The 21,997-nt window shown below is 40.9% G+C and overlaps 1 protein-coding gene across 1 annotated transcript in view; it reads left to right on the top strand.

The window, feature by feature from the left end:
• The window catches only part of SAMD12 (sterile alpha motif domain containing 12), a 178,973-nt gene that overhangs the window by 11,392 nt on the left and 145,584 nt on the right, over nucleotides 1–21,997 (top strand). The window contains exon 3 of the mRNA XM_031552972.1: nucleotides 7,399–7,577. Coding sequence (XP_031408832.1) covers nucleotides 7,399–7,577 — 179 coding nt within the window. The remainder of the gene's footprint in view (nucleotides 1–7,398; nucleotides 7,578–21,997) is intronic.

Below are 21,997 nucleotides of genomic sequence, written 5' to 3'. Positions count from 1 at the left end.
ACTCTAAGATCTGGGGTAATTCATTCTCAACAGTTCCCTTCTTTGCCAGTGTTATCCTCTTTGTACCCTTGCTGGATTTGGGATAGACCTGTCTTATTCACTGAACTGAGCTGGTTTTCAATGAGCCTCTGTTGTTAGTGTGAATTCAAGAGCAGCTTGCACCAATTGACGTTTATTAAAATAGAATGAGAAAATGCTTCAGAAATAATTTGGCTCCTCAGTCGTTGTCTCTGCTTTTCATCACACAATCCTGTTGCTGTTACAAAAGGCAGAGCTTGCATTGCTGAGGCTCCAAGGCCTGTCTGCTGTAGTGACAATATGCAGGCTGTCTCCTGAAGAGCAGGTGGAACAGAAACATCTTTGTTTAGCAGCATTGCTAAAACCTATGGAATAAGAAATGGAAAGTGGATGTTGCCATATAAAAAATGAACAGGTAATTTCCAGTAGGAAAGTTGTCAAAGATGTAGGAGCATGTGGAGTGTGGTTTGCGGAGGAATGGTGTGTAGTGGCGCTTGGCTTGGTACCATGGAGTTATTCCACAGTTGCAGTTGCTTTACACTTTGTCTGGCTGTCCATGTCTGAGCTTTGAACCCAAATCTCCTGGTGCAACTCATCAGTAGCAGCACTTTGCAAAACTCTCCACAGCTCAGCCCTGGCACAGCCTATTTGTAGCTGCTCACTGCTGATTTTTGCTGCTGACCAACAGATGCAGATAGCTAGGCGCCCGTGTTACTTTAACAAAATCCTGTGGGACTTCAGTCTTCTAAGAGTTTTCTGATGAACCCACATTACCTGTATGGAAGTTGAAAAAAAGATCCTGAATGACTTGGGCTTCTTAGTTCTTTGTGGCTACTATTGATGTGCTGGCTACTAGCTAGGCTGATCGGAGCAACACTGTGGTCTTGAGGGCAGTTTGTCAGTGGGTTGCCTACACTATTTACTAGATTCCAACATAAGTAGCAGGTTGGATTTATATGAGCCTTAGATTACAGCTTCAGCTGGTCCAAAATAACAGGTTGATGGAACTGTGCTAGTTTACAATAGCTGGATGTATGGATAAATAATTCCTATGGGTAAAAATTAGACTGTTTCTCAAAACTAAAAGCTGATTGAGAAGGCAGATGATCCTAGCTTCCAGATATTTGGGAGGAGATGCAGAGCCTTCTGGCTTATTGGTCAATGTGAGCATCAGTCCCTATCTGGAAATCTGTTTTCTGTGTGAATGTTTCTCTGCAGCTGACCAACCCAGTTAGAGTGGTTTGTGACTGATACCAAGCAAAAACTCTGGGGATGCTGTTTTTGCAGACATCATTGAAATGCAGCACCTGGAAGTACGTAGCAGCCTAACTGGGAGAGCTGACTGCAGAATGTTGCATGGTTGGAGCTCTTGCTTTTGGTGAAGGACCAAGCAAAAACGGAAAGATTGAGTAGAGTGAGAGCTGCTGTCCTCAGGTCTTGCTGGATGCTCTCTTCTGGAAAGACCTGTTCAATTTTTGTGACTCTGATGCTTGGGTATAGAGTCCTCGCTGCATCTGACCTGAGTTTGTTCATGTTCCATCTGTGTGGACTAACTTCTGTCCTTTCCTAAAGTAATGGCATTTTATGATGGGAATGGTAGGTGGTTTGTACAGACTTACCTCTTAGCATTGTGCAGCCAAGCCTGTGGCATGAGTACATAGAAGAAAGCTTGCATGTTTGTAAGTATTTGATGTTTGAAAGTTTTCTAGGAATTTAGAGGTTGGATGGGTCTCTTCTGTGCCTGCTTTTCATCTCCAAAGAGAAAAAGCTAGCATATGACTGTGATGCACGCAGAACACGGCAGATGAGTAAGAAGATGCTATTTTTACTCAATCACTTTTCAGAATAGAGCAATTGTTATTGCATGTAACTCGAGCTCTTGCCAAATCTGCTTTAATGTAGTCTTAATTGATCTGCTTAAAATTTTAAGCAGCCAGCAGTATTCCCACTGAAACAGGTAGTTCAGACACGTTTGACACAGGAGGCAGTGGAACACGCAGTGGAGGTAGCGGCTGATGGTAGATTTGATCATCTAAGCCTGGAGCTCACAGATGGAGAGACTGAGACTTCCCATCTGGCCATGCACAAAGCTGGGTGTATCAAGGCTGTCTTTTGAAGAGAGCCTTCAGGCTTTTGCAAGACAAGGTTTACAGAGTATCCTCAAGTAAAAGGGAGGCCTCCCCCCAGATGACAATAGCTTGCTGTGGCTCTTGGTGACTTTGGTGTACCATCAAGCGTGCTCAGACAAGCTGTTTCTTGGCTGCTTGCCATCTGTGAGGCAAACATGTATGGGAGGAAGGCAGCTAGGGAAGCAGAGCATTCACAGTGCCCTGCAAGCTCTCTTAGAGCTGCGTGCACATGCTCTGAGGGATCTGCGTGGGAGCAGAGCTCTGCTCATGTAGCAGCTTCTTTAGGGCAATGAATTTGCCTGCTCTGTCTGCACAGAAAGGACTTGGCTTTGTGTTCTAGTGTGTGAGAAAACACACCGTGTTGGATTTATTCATTTCCTTTTTGTAGTTTTTTTAGGGGGCAGATGTGGTCATTTCCTCATTTTTGGGTGCCTGGTCTGCCGTTATCTCACAGTTTCTGCTTCTCATAACTTGGCAGATCTAAGCAGTCTTTCCTTCAAAGTTACTGGAAAAAAGGCTATTTTCCTGTAGATTCAGCTCTACTATTGAGCTAGGCTTACAAGAGCACTAAGTACCTTTGTTTTAAATAATAGTCAGTTTTCTAAATGTTATCTGTAGATCTGTGTCATTGTATGCCAACACCATTCATCATCTGCCTGTTGCTGGGCTGCACAGAACACCCAGCCTTTCGCCTCAACAGTAATAAGTTCCCACCACAGAAAGCTTTCAATCCACCTGAAGTAACAATTGTTGGAAACCTGATTAGCTGTTGGTTGGCGTTTTCAGAACAGGGCTAACTGGTGGGCATAAGGGGAAAGGAGACCTTCAGTGACTTGAAACTGGATGATGAATTGTATTTCTGAAATATATGGACGATATATGGAAGAATATTGGAAGAAGTTCTTCTTCAAAACATGGTGATACTGCTGATACAATGTTAGGCTCATAGTGATATGGAAGTAGAAGTCTCTTTAGACTTTTGTTATCTGGGAGTGCTGAAGTGGGTTCGATCTGTCAGAGGGAAGTGCTGAGACTGTAAGGTTATTGTCAAGGCAGTGGCATGGGGAAGTGACCTGAATGCGGTAGGTGGGATGACCTAGCATTAGCCAAGACCAGGAGGAGGACAGGTAAGAGTCTGGACAGGTATTTTAGTAAGAAACTCCTTTGTCTTTATTTAAAGAGAATCTTTTTTTTCAAATGAACGCTGTTAATTCCCCGAAGAGATGAGCTTTACAATTAAGAAGAGTCAGCTGAGATGGGAGTTCAGTTGTGATAAAATTAGTGAATTAAGATCTCTGTAGGAGCTGCTCAGTTCAGTTCTACAGAACTTCAAGCCTCATAGCTGTCAGCCCTCCTGTACCTCTGTATAGTCAATCTCAATGTTTAGAGCTGGCCTTATCTAGCTGAAATTATATCAGGTGCTAGTTTAAGTAGAGGGCATGTTTTTACTGACCACGCGTTGACCTTTTTCCCTGCTTTTAACAAGTCTTGAAAGAGCAATTATGGTTTGTACTGCACATTTAAAGAGACAAGAGTTCCACCTCTGCTTGCTATAGAGCTGGATATATGGAATTTCTGTGCAGTAACAGGAATAAGACCATGCAAGCAACTTCTCTTCTTGACTTCTGTGTAGCTGAGAGTTGAATGTTACACTGGAAAAGGCTCTATTGAGCTGACCACCTGTCAGTGGCTCACGACAAAGAGATATTAGCTTTGCCAACTGACTGGAATGATGCTTATTCTCACTTAGGCAGTTGTTCCTTTTGTGTTGGCCCTCTCCCTGTGCTGAGGCTCTGCTGTGCCTTCCTGAAGGAATGCAGCCAGCCTAGGCTTAGAGGTAAGCCAAGGCTGCGATGAGGGGAAAGGAAGGAAGAAGGAGATGAGCTCTGTCCTTCTCCCCCTGCAAAAGAAAAGAAAAGAAAGTTGTCGTTTTCTCCCAACCTGATATCAGTAGCTAGAAAACAAATCTTTTCTGAGGCAGCCCATGCTGCTTTTAAACAATCAACTCTTTTCAATAAAAAGGTAATGGGGGTGTATGTATTTGCCAGGAGCCTGTCCAGTTTATTTTTTCTTTCTGTATCCTGAAGGAGCACAATATAAAGCATTGCTGTAACAGCACTAACATTTGTTACTCTTGAAAGAATGATAAGCCAAGAGTCAAGCAGCATCTTGCCGCCTAATTCATTTATTTCCTAAGCCATCCAGGTGATGATACCATGTTATCAAAAATATGGATCATTTGTTCCCCGTAATGTACAGTGAATCAGTGCTGTAACCTAGAAGGCTTTCCTTGTTCATCCCACCTTCCTCCCCAGTGTCTATTGTCCAGAGCCCACTGGGAAGGGATGAGTAGTTCACAGAAAGCTTGCTGCTGGAGCAATCTTCCAGCTGGAGTGAAAGCCTGCTGTGCTTTGTGATTTCTCAGTGGTGAGAAAGGGGACTGACAGATGGACCCTGTGTGTTTGTGGGTGCTGCTGAGGTATGTTAACATTCTGAAGATGCAGAAGTCCTCCTATTCAGCTGGGCAGGATTCTTGCAGAAGACAGTTTGGTTATTTTATGGATACAATTCCTAACCAAGTGTCTTCCACGTCTAGCTTCTAGCCCATGCTCTTCTACAGGGTGGTTAGGATACCTCTCAGTTTTGGTGAAGGAGGGGAACTGCGATCTGACATCTGACTGCTAACAGAACTGCTTCCATGTACACTGGACTGTGGAAAAACCTGTCTTGATGGCTCATGTCTGTCTTTTCTGTGGTGATTACTTTTTTCTTTCAGGTAAGCAAATATGATCTAGAAAAAATAATGACAGGTGAGTGTGGTCTAGGAGAGAGGGAATTTTTTGGTATCCGTAGACACACAGTAATGTAATTGTAAGCCACAAGGAATCTTCTTGAAACCTCCCTTAAAATTGCTGAAGAGCAGCTGGGCAGGTTCATGATACCTCCCCACAAGGGCTGTGCAACAAGAGCAAGTGAAGCCTGTAAGCTTTACTGCAGAGTATAAAAGGAGTTTTGCTTTTTTTTTTTTCCTGACGCAGAAAGAGGTTCTGGAAGGGAAAAATCAAGCAGCTGTTATCAAGTTTAGCTCCATTGTAGTCCTGTAGCCACGATAAAAGCAAAATCTGGGAAGGGGTTAGCATGGCATGTGTCTAGGAATACAAGACTCAAAAGTTAAGAAATGCTTCTACTAAGGTGGTTGAGTTTTGAGTGTTGATATTTGGGTATGACTCAGCAGTGTGGCTGGGAAAAGCTGTAGGAAGAAAGGAGTGACTTGAGGGCAGTCATCTGTTCTCCTTCCTCACCGATGAGAAGCAAGGCCAGAATGAGGAGACTTGCTTTGGCTTTGCCTTCAGCATTGGATTGAATGAGGGAAGAGAGACTTTCAAATGAAAGAGCTCTAGCTAGAATTAGGGAAGAGCACTTTGGAGTTGGCTTGGGAAACTTGGGCTCTGTAACAGCTCTATGAAGAAACTGCAAATGCCTGGCCTGCTGGAATGATAGGGAAAGATGGCAGGTATGAACAAATGACAGCTGCACATCCCTCTTCCTTTCCATGCTTTTAGGTTCCCTTACAATCACAGTAAGAGTGAAATTTAGTTCCCTTCTGTTTTTTACTGTAATTTACTGGTTTTCTATTGACCAGTGACAGATTTTTTTTTTTCGCTTTTAGAAATAATGGCTGCAATTTGTAATAAAACATTACAGTTCTTTACTGCTTTCTACCACTCACTGTTGTTAATGAATTACCCTTCATAGAAGTACAGAATCATAGAATTGCTCAGGTTGGAAAAGACCTTAAATAAATATCAAGTCCAACCACAATCTAACCATGCAACCCTAAGCTGTTTCCTTGACTTGAAGGTAGGAGTTTTTGATCCTTAACTTACAGATGTAGTTATTGTGGTCCCTGTACAAATCTTTCACTGTTTACAAATATGTGGCTGTGTCTGAAAAGAAAAGAAAGGCAAAGAAAACCAAAGAAAAAAGGCAAATTTTTTGACCCTTTGGGTTTCCTTTAATTCTGCACCACGGAATTTCTATTATTTAGTACTTTCAGTTAAGACTCTGGAATTTGAGTAATGGGTATTCAGAAGGTGCTGTAGTTGATGGGCCCTTTACCCATTCTGAGGCTGCTGGAGCCTGTTTTCTATGGGAGGCTTTTGGGGCTGATCGCACGCATAGCTGCCAAAGCTGGCAGCTCTCATTCCTTCCCCTGCTCTCCACCCTTTACACCTAAGCCAAGCAAGAGTGAAAGGGCAGCTTTTAATTTGGCTTTACATTGTTTTTTTGGGTTTCTATTTGATCTATCGAAGATTGTGCAGCACTATGTGAACAAAGCTCTTCTATTGCAGGGGAAGTTTGGGCTATTAATTACCAGCTGTGCTAGGAGCAGTGCACAGAAATACAGAACAGAAACACAGCAATCTGATGCTTGCATGAAGGAGAAGTTGCCCTAGGATCTATACATCTTAAAATCTCTGCATGTGCCAAGCAAGTTGTTAAGGTTGCTCTCTATGCGTGTGCTGGAACTGTGAAATTTCAGGCAGAAAACAATTAAGCTACTGTGGTAGTGCTAAAAGTGCATTTCTATGTATGGTTTGCACTCATTTATGTTTTGTTTTTTTTTTATTTCCTCTGGCTGCTTTCCTTATCCTGATGTTGTTAGTCCACACCTCATTATATGCTCCTAGAAAGTGCATCCCTTGTGCTTGTTAGGATGGTGTAGGTGGTGATTTGCAGCAGTACAAAGTGCTGAAGGGGAGATAATCAGCTGGCTAAGTCATTACTCTATGCAGAGACCGACTTTCTGACTTGCTGTGCACAGCTTACTTGACCCTCATTGTTTGGAACCATGAATGTTGCAGTTAATAGAAAATGTAATAGAAAATCTTTAACTTACTTGCCTAGAAAAGAGGAAAAAGGTATGGCTGAAAGCTAAATACAGGCAATATATTGTCCTACAGTAGTAAAAGCTTTAAGTTGAGAGTCTCAGAGCCTGTAGTAATGCCAATAGGGTATAGTGTGACACAGAGGCCTGCATGAAATAGGCTTATATAGTGCTACATTCCCTCTCATTTTCTTCCTCAAATATCTCATCCTGGATCTGTGTCAAGCTACAGACAGATCTTTTGCTGTTGTTTGACATAACTCTGTTCCCATATGGCATTTCCCAGTACTTTGTGATAACTGTTTGCAACGTTTGGATTCTTCTTTTGTAAGCGATGTTTTCCTTGTCATATTTTTTTCCCAGCTATCCATTGCAATCTGAATCCAAATGGTATTGATCACCCTGTCCCCACTGAAGGTATTAATCTGCAACTTGAAGGTGAGGGAGCTGAATCCCCCGCTGCCAAGAACAGCAGTGCTCTGAAAGGACCTGAATCAAAAGAGACGCCCAAGAGGCAACAAGTGGAGCCAGAAATATCTAAGGTAGGTAGGACTGGATCCTTATATATTTTAATTAATCTTTAATAATCCATGCATTTTGAAGTCCTAACTGCTTAAAAAGCATTTATCATTTTATTGAAGGCATACAAAGGTACAAAAATAAGTATAAGGAAGTATGTGCTTCCAATTCTGCTGTTTCTTGTTTGAAGTACAGATGAATGTGTGCACTCTGGATACTTCAGGTATAGGACAACAATTTATCGTATTAGATATACTGTACTAGTTTAAAATATATAAAAGAATATTTGAAGAAAAAAAAAAGGGGGAGAGATCCTTTAAAAGCCCTGTTATTTTCTTTGACCTTGCCGGGTCTAAAACCAGGTCTTGTGAGGAGGGAGAAGGGTTTCTGCAGAATGGAAAATTCTTTTTTTTTTTTTTTTTAAACTAAAAAACAAAAAACAAAACAAAACAAAAAAAACAAAACAAAACAAAACCCTGTATCTGACACTTTGGAAGTTAATAGAGTGAATAAAATATTCAGATATTTGTTTCTTTTTTTTTTTTAAGGCTTTTTTAAGGTTAGGTACTGTAACAATTCAGTGACTGAACAAAAAAGGAGTATTCCCTACTGTCATCAGTACAGTAAGTCTTACAAATATGTATACAATTATGATGTTTTATTCTAAAAAGTAAGTACAATGTTAAATGTTTTGAACATTACCCTCAACGATAAAGGCTTGATATGAATTCTACACTATGATATTTATCTAAAATGTCTAGTTATGAGTACGGCTTAAATTCATTTCATTCTGTCTTTGTCATTGAGCTAGACCCAGGTTGAGCTAGAATAGAGCAAAATCTCCCATTGGGCTCAATCCTTGTAGGTCCTTTCCAACTCAGATTATTCAACATTCTGTGAATATCAGTGGTTTTTGTAGTCTGTTTTGTGGCCAGTTATCAAGCAAGCTACTGATCTCTGTTGAGCCCTTGGCAAACATATTTGTGCTGTGTTGACTCGAATCATTTATATGGTGTAAAGACCACCAAATTTTGGATGGCCTTTGAGACGAAGTTCAGCTACAATGCATTTACCCAGCCTTTTGCAGATAAAAGCAAGCTTGGCTGCCCTGTTTCAACCTCATCAGATGCAAATCTACCCAGTGTTGAAGATTCAGGTATGTTTAACTTGGAGGAGATCTTAAAAGCTTGAACATGAACAAGCTTAATGATACAATAGGGCTTCCAGCTGAGAACAGGCTCATAGCTGTCATGGAACATAGACAGATTAAACTCATCTTTGCTTACAAAAGGCTCATTCTAGTGGAAAATCAGAATGAGGTGTACTGGTGATTTAATATAATGGAATCTTTCTCTACTGTGTGAGCTGTATGTTGGACTGATGTGTAGAAAACCATTTCCAAGACTCTGTGTTGGGGGTAGCCAAGGGAAGAGGGGAAGCATGCTGCTCTCAAGGTAGTAAAATCAGCCATTAGCTGCCTACATCTAATTGCAGTAGCTTTATGTAGAAAGAGTGGATCATGTTTTGGATTTACAAAAAACAAAAAACAAATAAACAGCTGACCAACAAAATAACCCCACCCTGAGCTAAACGTTTTGCTTGATGGAATAAACCTGGCATAATAGCATCAACCTAATCAACTGGGCTGCTTTTCTCCACCCTGTTAGTTACTTTGTGGTTTCTTATGGCTGGTATTAATTTAGTGATGTTTCTCATTTGGATTTATATGTTGCTGCTTGAAATGGCATGTCTTTTGTGGCTTATTCTCCCTTCATTTCAGTGTTATGTTGTTTTATCCTCTAGAATGAGAAGATATAGTTGGGATTGTAACTTGTGTGGCTTTAGGATTGAAAGTAAGCCGTCTTTATGACATTTGATACATGCAGTCATATCTGTACAGTGGGAAGATGAGAGGGAATAGAGTTTGGTAAATAAAACATTTGAACAGATCCATTTGTTTTATATTTCCTCATTGCAAAGTTATTTTTAAGAAAGGTTTCTTTGCAATCTTGTGTGTTCAGATAATATTAACACACGTGCTGCATCCACAGTAGGGAGACTTGCATCACACAAAGCAGTGCCATGTATTGGGTGCCATTTCGGATGCCTTATACAACATCATTTCTGTTTTCAGTTGTCTAATTTATCTTCATTGGGATCAATTCCAGCACTTTAAGCCACTGGCAATTCTAAGGTTTTGCTGTCCAAAGAAACAAACAATCTCCTTTCTAATGGAGCATGTCCTTCTTTTTCTGTCCTCAGCTATGGTTTTGGGGAACAGCAATAACTCATGGGCTGCAGATGAGTTTTAAGTTCTCTTATGTTGCTGCTGTGTTGCAAACATAGAAGTACAAGTATTTGTTTCTAAATTTGGGACACAGGCAGGAAAAAGTATAGCATCAGCAAAGGAGCACTCATTTAGTAGCTCCTAATGAGTATGGAATCTAATTTTCATAGATTGAGGTGCAGTTTAAAAAGGAAAATGGAATAATGATCTCAGTTTTCCTTGGACTCTGCTAAAGAACCAGCTTGTTACATATATCAAATATAAGCAATCCCAAGCAAGTCTATGATTACATGTATCTAAATGATGTTCATGATTCATTGATGCTTTATAAGTACATTTTTTGTGTGTAGACAATTTATTTAACTAGAACCTTCTACATCTAACCTCTTTTGTGTGTGTTTTCTGAGATTCTCTAATTATGAAGATACTACTTCTGATTCCTTTTTGTGGGCCCAATTTTTTTTCTGAGCCCTACTTTAGTCCCAAATGTTCTGCCTCATTGTGTTTATACAGAGATAACTATATGTGATGCTGAAAGTTTTACAACACTTCTCAATACCATACTTCCTTCAGTAGAGGCTTTAACAGGAATCCTTTCTGAACCAGGTTCAGAATATCATCTGCAGCACAAAAAGCTCTACCAAGGCTGCCCACGTGCTGTACCCATGAAGTGCTGTTCATTGCAAGCATGAGACCCCGTCTGATCTGTTGCTTATTAGAATTTACTTATATCACAGAATAATAGAATGGCCTGGGTTGATCATCTAATGATCATCTAATCATCTAATTTCAACCCCCCTGCTATGTGCAGGGTTGCCAACCACCAGACCAGGCTGCCCAGAGCCATATATTGTATTTTATGTATTGTAAGTAAATAATAACTTTGAAATAAATTTATAATTGATTTGGGGAGTTTTGTTTCTCAAGTAAGGTGTTTATATCTGATCTGTCTCGTTATGTGGGAGCATCAGTAACAAATAATAAAAGTTTTATAATGGCAGCCACTGCAGTTAGATGTTTGTGTCAGTAATGGCAGATTTTTATCTGAGTTAGACATGAATTAACAGTCCTTTGTTATGTTCATGAAAACCCTGGAAGGAAGCTGGTAAATGAAGAGAAGTGTCTTACAGTGTCTTCTGTTGATGACTGCTGCATTGCTTCCAGAAGAGAATACTTTTTGTTATAGTATATATGGCTCAGTATTTCTTTGGATTGCTTTTGCTTTCTTAGAAAGCAGTTTTTCCTTATGACACCAAACAGCATTGAAGGGCTGACTACAATCATAGTAGGAGGAGAGCATTTATTGCTGCCTGCTTGGGCCCTGATCAGGATCGATGTGAGTAAAAGCAGCTCTTTTAGCCTCGTAGAATCATAGAATGGCTCTGGTTAAAAGGGGCCTTAAAGACCTTCCAGTTCCACCCCCTGCCATAGGCAGGGTTGCTACACACCAGATTGGACTGCCCACCCAAACTCACCTTGAATACCTCCGGTGGTGGGGCATCCACAGCTTCTTTGAGCAGCCTTGTGCCAATGTTTCACCACCGTCTGAGTTGAGAAATTTTTCCCTGATATCTAATCAACATCTCCCTTTTAGTTTAAAACCACTCTCCTCTTGTCCTGTCACAGCCTTCTGGAGAGCTCAGCACTGCCATAGGAGTGCTTTGGATCTACATCTGGGAAAGTGTCCCAGCAGAAGCTATTAGGCTTCTGAGTAATGAGGGTGGCTGGCAGATTCTTTTCAGAAATAGAAAAATATTGTATTATTGTCCCCACTCTTCTGAAACTTTCTGGTGGCCATAAGATATATAAGCAAGCACCCAGACTTCAGCTGACTGAAGCTGACAAATGTTGGCCCTGGGCAGCCTGGTCTAATATTCAGTGTGGAGGTTGGTGGCCCTGCCTGTGGCGAGGGGGTCGAGCTTGGTGATACTTGAGGTGCCTTCCAACCCAAGCCATTCTATGATTCTCCTCGGAAAGTGAAGATTCAGCCTCATCCTGCATGGTCTGTTCTATTCCTTTGGGTTTTGCTTTAAAATTGTGCAGCTTGGCGGGAGGGCGTCTAAATTGCAAACCCATAATTATATTCCCATGCAGGTGCAAATCCTGCATGCTGAAATGGTACCTTACTGATAGCAAGTTACTTTTCTAGTTGTATTTTGCAGAGAGGTAGGTAACAGATCTAAAGGTACTACACTGAAAACCACTTCCTACTATTAAATAGATAGCTCGAGTGTTGTTTTTATATTTAATTTTTATTATTTTTTAATTGAATTTTTTTCTCAATCTCTTCTCTTTGAAATAGTGAAGAAACACATGCAGTGTAGGATCTTTTGTAGGACTAGCAGAAATAGCTGCAGAACCTGAGAGCACAGTACATCTCAAGTAGTTTTGTACTTATTTTAATAGTGTTACACAATTGAAATAATTATTCTTCACGGCAATAAGCCTTTCTAATCTCTTGTTCTGTGGTTATTAGTAATGCACAGTGGTTATCATACTTGCTTCTCCTTTATTTTCAGTGGGCTTTTTCTGTTATATTTTGCATAATTAGAAGTATCTGTGATCTTGTGCTTTCAGATGCTGAAATTTTTGATGTCTACAAATCTTTCTTTCTCAGCTTATCATTTATGATTCTGACCTGTCTGATGTCTCGAAGGGATGCAGTGAGTTCTACCTCTGTCCCAGGCAGTGAAGTGGGAGCACTGGGTTACTCTGTGCATTTCAGGCAGCTGCAGCTGTTTTGTTTTGGTTTTATTCCTCACTGGAGGGAATGAAGTGCTGGAGTAACTTTACTTGCATGGCAAAGTTTAATTGTCTGGTTCAGAATTGAAATTGTAATTAGCCAGGAAAAGAAAGAAACACATCTGGCTTTTTGGGGTCCTGTAAGTCAGCTTTTTTAGGAGGACTTTTTTTTTTTGGAGTCTTAAGTATATTTTGGTATAGAGTATTTTTCCCCACTGCTATATCTTGCATTCTTGTTATGTGATGATCCTTGCTTTTTTTCTGCCATGATTTCTGCATTCAGCATAAAAGATCTGTCTTCTCCTGCTCATCAGTGCCCTGACTGCATACCTGGGGATTCTGAAATACCGTATACCCTGACAGCAGCTGCATACAAGGAGATCTTACTCGAGTTCGTTTGCTGTGCTCTACCCAGGACTATGTAAAGAAAAGAGGGATATCTCTGAGGACCATTTTTTTCTTCCCTTCTCCAGATAGGATTTCTCTCCTACTGCTTTTCTTTTTCTTTTTTCTCCCCGTAGGAATTCAAAATCACTAGCTCAGGCTAATACTTAGCTCTTTAGATGGCTCTACAGAGAGCAGATGAAGTTTACTCAAAGAAGATAAGACCACTATTGACCTTCTGAGCTACTTGATGGGGTCCTTTACAAAATTCATCTTTACAAATAAGCTTTTTGATTCCATCTGCATTACTGATACCAGGAAGAGAATTTCCTGTTTTTCAACCCTCTTCTCATTGGACTTTTATTTAAAAAAATAAATCAACAATGAAAACATTTTCAATACTTACATGAGCACAGAGTGGATGTGAAGGAAGGCAAGGTGTTGGCTGTAGGAAATGGTGCAGCCTATGACCCTCCACTGTGCTAGGGTGGTACAAAGCCACAGCAAAATGGGGATTCCAGGAGCAAATGTGTGCATGTGTAGGTTAGGCAGAAGCAGATGGCTACAAGAGGGAGGCAGCAGTGGGAGCATAAGGAGGGAAATGTAGACTGCTTGGGCTCGTATTGTCCTGTGAAAGCTACCAATGTGGAATTTGTGTTCTTTCCTGTTATGCTAATTCGAATAGGAGCAGCAATGCAGTGCGTATTAGCAAACATAAGTGGTAAAAAGCCATGGTAGCACTCTAAAAGTGAGATGTTTAATATTATAGACACATGTAGACACAGACTCGTTTAAAAGTGCTTCTCTTCAGCAAAAGAGAAATATAGATAAAAGACGGAGCAGCTTTTAGAGGAAAAAGCAATTCCATGCAGCATGCAGATGCATAATGTACTTACACTGCCTATTCCACTGCTTGCCCTGTTTTGAAGCTGCTCCACCATGCCATCCAACACCTCTGCTTTCACTTTGAAGCTACTACATTCAGAGTTTCATGGAGATTACTTCAAAAATAAATCAGTATTTTAGTGACACAGATGCCTTGATGGGGAAGAAAAAAATATAGAATTGCCCTTTAAAGAAAATAATAGAATTCTGATTAGAAGGATTACAAAATGTATTATAGAACCAATCTAGCATTTAAAATAGGAAAGCGGTTTAATGCTTTGTTGCTGGCACTGTAGGTTCTGCAAATTGTGCATCTCATCTGTGCTGTAACAATAATTTCATTAATCTGTCCCATGTGTTCACTGGATGCTTCTGACAAAACTGATTAGCAGTTGCTGTAGTCCACTTTTCTCTCTACAAGTGAGAATTTCTTTTCTTTACCATTTCAAATGACATAACTGCTCAGCACTGTAAGTAAAATGTGTTACTATCACAAAAGGGGCATGTAGATGTAATAGCCTTGATAATGTCTGAAGGGCATATCTTGTGTTATCAAGCTTTCACTCAGTGCAGAGGTATGCTAACAAAGGAAGTGATTTCATTGACAGGCTGGAAAAGGATGGCTGGTCAGTGGTCTTCCCTCAGATATAGTGAGTGGAATAGAGCTTGTTGATGATGAGGGTAACTTAAATGAAGTGCCTGTGTGTAAGTGAGGTGCCTCAGCTCCTGTTATGTTTGCTGGAAATCTAGTCTACATTCTTGGAGGAGCATAGGGGATGTTTAAGCTTGACCTGAAGTGAGCAGAACGCAGCTGAGACTGCCTACACTTCATGGATTACATTAAGACTAGGCCAAAATGTGTCAGTTCTGTCCTCAAACTTACCAGCCAGCCCTTCTGTTTGATATTGAAATAGTTACTAATGTCTAATGGAGGCAAAATGTTATGTTAGGAGACTGCTTCAGAAATAGCTCTTACCTCAAAAGTTATACGTTGAATACTTAGCCATACACGTGTGCCTAGTCTATTTCATGATCAAAGTGGTCTTCCAGCAAGCAAATGCTGCCTAAGCTGGAGAAAATTCTGTCCTTTGAGTTAAATGGAAAAGATTGGAATGTGTGTGTCTTCTTTTCCACTTCTTTCTTCTAATTGATCTTTTACTTTAGAATCCTGTTATTCACTAGAAGCGAAGTTCTTGATCTTTGTCTCAGTTTTTCCAGCTGTGGAAAGATGATAATTAGGATGAGTTAAAACTGTGGTTTCAGTAGAAAGCTGAGCTTTGGAATAAACCTGCTACCAATGTTTTCTTGTGTATGCATCCATATATGACACTGATTCTCCAAAAGCTTTGCCATGTGTGCCTGAAGTGTGGAAAATACTGACGAGGCCGGGCTGCAGCAGGATAATAAATGTTGTAGTATGTCTACATGTTCCTCTTCTTGTCCACAGGGACAGATTCTCCAGCTGTTTTCCATAGTGGGTCATGATGAAGGCCTCCACTGGTGCTTTGTCTGCAGTTAAAAGAACAGTTAACCTACGACAGGGCTTTACCATGTTTGGGGCCTGAAGTCACTGTAAAAATGCAGACAGTAACAGTGTTGGAGATCAGGGAGTCTTTTTGGTATAGTCTAATTTCACATTTTGCAAACACTAGTTCTTTTGGCCATGTCTGAATGTGGATGCCAGTCAGAAGTGTTCCTATTTTATCTCTGGTCCGCAGTCAGCTGCAGATTAGTTGCAGCTGTTGAGCTACTGCAGAACGTGGGAGAACGGCTCCCAGATGTTAAAGCAGCCATGTTTGGTGATGCTGTGTATTATGACTTGGGCAAACCAAAAGTAAGGAAAGTGTCATATTTAATGAAAGACAATTCTTCCCTTTCCCCTGCTGGTGTGGTGTGTGTTTGTTTGTTTGTTTCTTTTTTTGATCAGTTGGTTGGTAAGCAGCATGGAGTTCATTGCCTGCGATGCCACAGTGTGAAACCCAGACACTGCTTTCACTTGGGCATGGCTTTATATGCCTTTCTGCCACATTCAGCTCTTCTGGGCCAGGGCTGCTAGTTCTGCCAGGTGCCTCTGTGCTGGCATTAACCATTCAGGGAATTTGCAGGGTGAGTCTAAAACCAAGAAGTATATTTAAGTATGATGGACTCTTAAACAACTTAAGTTTGCAATGGGAGGGGAGGGAAGGAGGGAAAAATGCAGCAGCATGTTTCTTTGAATTTTGGAAGTGTCAGTGTTACTATGCAGCTGAAGCCTTCACCTTGGAAAAGACCAACACTGTTGGTGGTTGGAAGCAGGATCAAGCCTCAAAATTAATTTCTCTTAAAGAGAGATTATGGAACATGAATCCAATTCCTTCAAGAAATGCCATGAGTTCAGAAGAGAAAAGATTACCTTTTGTTTTTAGGCTATTTACTTATTGTTCAAAAGTTGAAACAAGTAAATATCTTGTTCTGTCCACGCTAATCTGTGGTGTTCTTCCATTCTCTTAAGTGTACCAGCTTTCATCTTTGATCTTCTAGCTCTATAGGACCATACTCATTTACATGTCCTCTTTTTGTCACGTTTTGTCTTCACCTCTCCTGCCAAATCGATCCTGTTTACTGCTACAGCCTGTATCATTTCTTTTGATCCATCCACCCATAGGACTGCTTCTGGAGAAGGTCTAGAGTGTTACTGCAGGAGGAGTTATCGGGGCAACGGGAGCCTATGCAAAGAGTGGCAACTGAGGAGATACATGAATTAAAAGGGAATTGCTGGTGTTTAGGTTTGGAGAGGAACTACAGGAGTGAGACAGTTTTAAGAGAGGAACGGTAGGTATGATAAATGTTCAGGAGATAACAGGTGGAGTCTGTTGGACTGCAGAAGCACTGAGACATCTGATTTCAATTGTATTGTAAAGGGATTCCTTTTAGAGTCAACTCTTCTCAAGGATTGTAAAACAAGACCAGATCCACCTGCATGACAGCGGCATGATTTCGGAGATTACAACAAAGCTGCCACTTGCATTTTGGGCAGTTACTCTTTAATTCTTATATCGAAAATGTTACCTTCTTTCTTCAAGCACCTCCACAAAGAGTTCAGTAGAACCAGAGTTAACTATGACAATTAAGAGAGATGTAGTACTCGCTCTTGCTTTGCAAACTGTAGCCTGAAAGAGGAGATGCTGATCCTAGCTCCTGCAGTGCAGTGCTACCAGAGTCCACCTATTTCTGATTCTGATTGAATAGCCATCAGAATCAGCTTGGGGCTTACTAGCAGTCCAGTTGAGTTTGAGCAAAAGCTCAGCATGGGTTTTGGGAGACAACCATGCCCATTTTGTATCTCATAGCAGCTAACAGATGTGGTCTTTCAACCCTTGCAACCTCAAGAGCTGTACTAGCAGAAGCAGCAGTGAGTTACTGGGGGAGGGAGCAAGGCCACCAATTTGGATTTTAGCAAGCTGTTACATTGACAATTTTTCATAAGAAAAACAATGAATAACCTCTAGCTTACCTAGAGGTTAGCCACACAGCAGTCATGATCACCTTCTGAAATAACATAACAATTCTTGATCTCCTTTACCCCCAGCTCCCCTCCTAGAGTTCATAGCTACTACTAGTAGAGACAGTTCTCAAAAGATATACTCGATAGAGTGAATATTTCTAATTTTATCAGTGACTAGGAATTAACACTGTGATGATGCTCTTCTAGGGTTAAATGTGTCCTTGACTTGTGTATCTAAAAATAGAAAACCTTCAGCTCTGAGCAAGCAGAGTTACTACACATCTTGAGGCCTTTTCTATCCTTTACGTACAGCATCTCATAAGTGGGTATTATGTTCTGCCTATTTTCCTTTTTTCTCTAATGTCTGTAAGTGCATCCATCAACTGCTAATGACTTTTCTGACCTAGACGTGCTCTACATTTTTGCTTTTTTTTCCCTTGCTTTAAACAAAAGCATGACAATAGAGTCTGTATCTAATGGTTTTAGAACTGCTATTAATTCATCTTTCATTCAAGGCCGATTGCTTTCAATCTTAGCAGTACGCTTTAGATTGCCAAGGATTTTCTGAATGTCTTTTCATGAATAAAAGGTAGATGTGATTGAATTTCAGCATGCTTTTCTCAATGCACTGTCTTTTCTGTAAATACAGCTTGTGTGTAAGTTTGATTATTTTAACTAATCATTGTCCCGTATCTATTTTCCTATGGGAGCTAAGTACTAGGGGAGAGTAGTTCAAAGTGGGAAATTTCAGTGAGAAAGTGCAATGAGAGAAATGGGAAGAGGAGGGGGTCTGACTGCTAGAACTGCTGCTGCTCCATGGAGCGTGTGAGCTGTCTTGTGACCAGTGAGCAGGTGAACAGGTTAAATGGCACAGAAGAGACAAGGCAAGTGAGACAGAAAATGTGAAAAGTACTATACGCCGCTAGGAGAAAGCTGAATTCTTTAAAAGCTGGATTATCTGGAAGCCTCGTGCGGTGCCTTGAAAAACTGTCTGGGTCTGTCAAAATGCTGTCTGTCAGTAGATGGTGCTCTTTATATCAGCTATTTACTCATGCTCCTTATGCTTGACTGTGTTTTTGTGTAAAAGTCTGGTAACATTCCTTAATAGTTAATTCTCAGAATTCTGATCTCAGGGAGATCAGGAAACTTGAAGGCTTTGGTGTAACTGCCAAAAAGAAAGAAAAATTACTAGATTACTTTGAAGCATCCTCCACCCCTGAATTTTTTTTTTCAAACTTCTTTTGCTTGAGAATGTGTATTGTTTTGAACTTGAACAAATAAAGAAGCTTCCAGCAGAAAAACCTTGAACAAACATTGTAGATTGGAGAACGTACTGTAGACTAATGCCAAACTGTGTCTGGCCTGTGAGATGTGCAATAATGTGGCTTAGCATAAAATGGCAAAGCAGATGCCTGAGGGATGGGATGCCATTCAGAGTGACTTAAACAGGCTTGAGCACTGAGCCCAGGAGAATCTCATGAGGTTCAACACAGCCATGCGCGAGTTCTTGCACCTGGGTTGTGGTAGCTCCCAGGTGTTAGTACAAGCTGGGGGATGAACGGGTATTAAAGCCAAAAAGGACCTGGGGCAACTGGTGGCTGGCAAGCTGGATATGAGCCAGCTGTCTGCCAACCATATCACGGGCTGCATTAACAGAAGCATGGCCAGTAGGTTGAAGGAGGCGATCCTGCCCCTCTGCTCTGGTGAGACCTCACCTGCAGTACTGCATCCAGATGTGGAGTCCTCAGTATGGAACAGACTGAGACCTGTTGGAGTGTGTCCAGAGGAGGGCCACAAAAATGATTCAAGGGATGGAACACCTTCCACGAGGATAGGCTGAGAGAGCTGGGGCTGTTCATCCTGGAGAAGAGAAGGCTGAGAAGTGACCTGAGAGTGGCATTCCAGTATCTAAAGAGGAGCTAGAGGAAAGAAGGGGACAGAGTCTTTAGCAGGGTCTGTGGTGACAGAACAAGGGAAAATAGCTTGAAACTAAGAGGGGAGATTTAGATTAGCTAGAAGGAAGATGTTTTTTTACAGTAAGGGTGATAAGACACAGGAACAGGTTGTCTGGAGAGGTGGTGTCTCTGTCCCTGGAGACATTCAAGGTCATGCTGGATGGGGCTCTCAGACCTAGCTGCAGATGTCCCTGTTCATTGCAGGGGATTTAGATTAGATGACTTTTAATATTCCTTTCAACTCAAATGATTTTATGTTTTGACAAGTCCTCTGCAGTTCTAAAATTCTCTTTTGCATATCAACTTTGCAATTTTACCTGCTGTTTCTGGATAGATAGGAACTAGCTTGGTTTTAAATGTAATGCTTCTTAGAAAGGACTTAAATGAATCAATATGATTGGGAGTTTTACCTGGAGTCATTTATTCATCTGTAGTTGGATGGATATAAAAAGCTGCATGAAAATGAAGATTACCTTATTAATGTGATTGAAGTATTATTGGATCTGCCTGCATTTTTCATTATTCAGAAAATATGCCAGCTCTGGAGAAAAAAAAAATTAAACATGTTAATTGAGCAAAGATATCACTTGCTGAAGGCTGCTGTTGAGATGAAAGCCCTGATCCAGGCAGCAGAACAGCATGGCTGACCTGAAGTGGAATTTGAGATGTTGAAAGTTACTGCAGTCTTTATGCAGTGCTCTGGGTATACAACAACGGATACTTAACCAAAGGGTGCATTTTTAACTTGTGAGGTGAATTTACCTCTAGAGTGAAGCTTGAATTCCCTGCTGTTCACTGCTTGACAGTGTTGTTCTCCCAACTAACAAAAACTGAATGATTAGCGTGGATTTTCTGTGTTAACTTAAACTGCAAACAAATGACCCAAGAACAAGAAGTCAGTTGTGTTCCTTTCAGAAATGTAATTAAAATATTTTTGGTTCTTATTCAGGGCTAGTTTTTCCAGCACGTTGAATTAGATGTCTCCTCACATATCTTTTTCCAGGAAGGATACATATTGCATGTACTGAACACATTATTGCGGCTGAATATTCCTCGCAATACTGAATTTATCTTCTTACAGTCCTTCCGTAACACTTATCTCCTTAAGACCTAAATTCCTTATACTGAGGTCAAGCAAATGTAACACTTGTAGCCAGTCATCTTTATCTTGAAAACCTCAGCTCCCTGTTTCTAGGGACATCTTACAGCTGCCTGCCTCAGGAAGGCATTGCTGGTGCATTTGGGGCTAGATTTACGAAGGGTACCGGGAGCCTGGGTACCTGCAATGCTCCTGGGACAATCCCATCCCATGCACAGCTTAATCTAGGAGATAAGTTCAGCACAGTAGCCTTATTGCCCTTTGCTTTTCCATTGTTATCCTCTTGTCTATTCTTGAATCTGATCTGCCAAGTCCCTTGTATGTAGGCTTTATAGCTCCAAATACCCAGATTCTCGGGCAGAGACAGCAAGGTTGGCACATTGCTCTGTTTCCTTTTAGAATGAAGGCAAGTCTGTGACCTTTCTTTTGCTGTGGCATTCATCTGCCTGACAGGAAGAAGTGCTTCCTGTAAGGGAGGGGAGCTGTCTCCCTTTAGCCTGGATTGGCCTTTGTGTGTGTGGGCCTCGTGCTCTGTATGTTCTTGTTGGCTGACTTGGACAGCTTCCTAGCCAGAGGGGCTGGCCTTCGTGAATCTGTTTGGATGCTATTTGCTTTCCTAATAAAGGAGATAAAAGGGCATTGTAAAGCTTAAGCTCTTTCTTCTGAATATAGGACTTAGTGATGATAAGAGAAAATAGGAATTCCCTCATTAGGGAGCAAATGCTATTTTTTCAAAAGTAATTAGCAAGAAATTAAATTGATGTCAAAAGTGCCTTGCATGCTTTGAAAAATAAGTAGTGTATGTGCCTGCTAGATATTTACTTATGTTGAGAAATCCATTGCGACCTTCAACACAGACATTGCAACACTAGTGCGTGAGTCAGACGGCAGGGCTGATCTGCCTCCTATCAACGCTTACCTCCTTCCTTTGCTGGGAGTGTCACTGGGAAGCAAGAGGTTGACCTGTCAGCGGAAGCGTGGGGAACTTGAACTCACATACATGTCTGTCCTATAAAGTTGTTCTGCTCAAAATGCGTTTGGCTCAAGAGAATGCAGTTAAGAGTCAACTGGCAAAGATATTCAGAAAACTTTGATTGCCATTGGGGTGTAAAATGTCTTGGCTGCTTCTCTTGCCTTCTGCATATGAATGAGCCTACCCATAAAGACTGAAAGTTGGCATGGTAAGGTTATACTACTTTATGCAGTACAATCCTCTTAATTGGCACATCTGCTGGAAGCAAAGGTGCCAAAAATGTGATTCACTCAGAAGGAGTAAACCTTGTAAGAGAGCAACTAGCCATTATTTAATAGGGATTAAGATCCTCTCAGGATGCTGAATGTTCTCCTTGTACAAATGGGCTGTCACTGAGTTAATGACAGAACTAACCTCACTACCTGTTAATGCTCAAGTTACAATTTGCTTTATAGATCTTCTCATCCGGAAATGTTTCTCTGAATCTTTAAGATCAAAATTTCACCTCTGACATACAATACGTAATAAATAATAAAAAAAAAAGCACACAGATACTCCCCAGATGATAGGTTATGGCATGTCAAGCATTGTCTCTGAAAAGTACTATAATTACAGATAAAATATAATATAATAT

The sequence above is a fragment of the Meleagris gallopavo genome, chromosome 3, assembly GCF_000146605.3.
Source record: "Meleagris gallopavo isolate NT-WF06-2002-E0010 breed Aviagen turkey brand Nicholas breeding stock chromosome 3, Turkey_5.1, whole genome shotgun sequence".
Taxonomy (NCBI): domain Eukaryota; kingdom Metazoa; phylum Chordata; class Aves; order Galliformes; family Phasianidae; genus Meleagris; species Meleagris gallopavo.
Note: the sequence above shows the minus strand (reverse complement) of the source record. Positions and strands in the feature narration are given on the sequence as shown.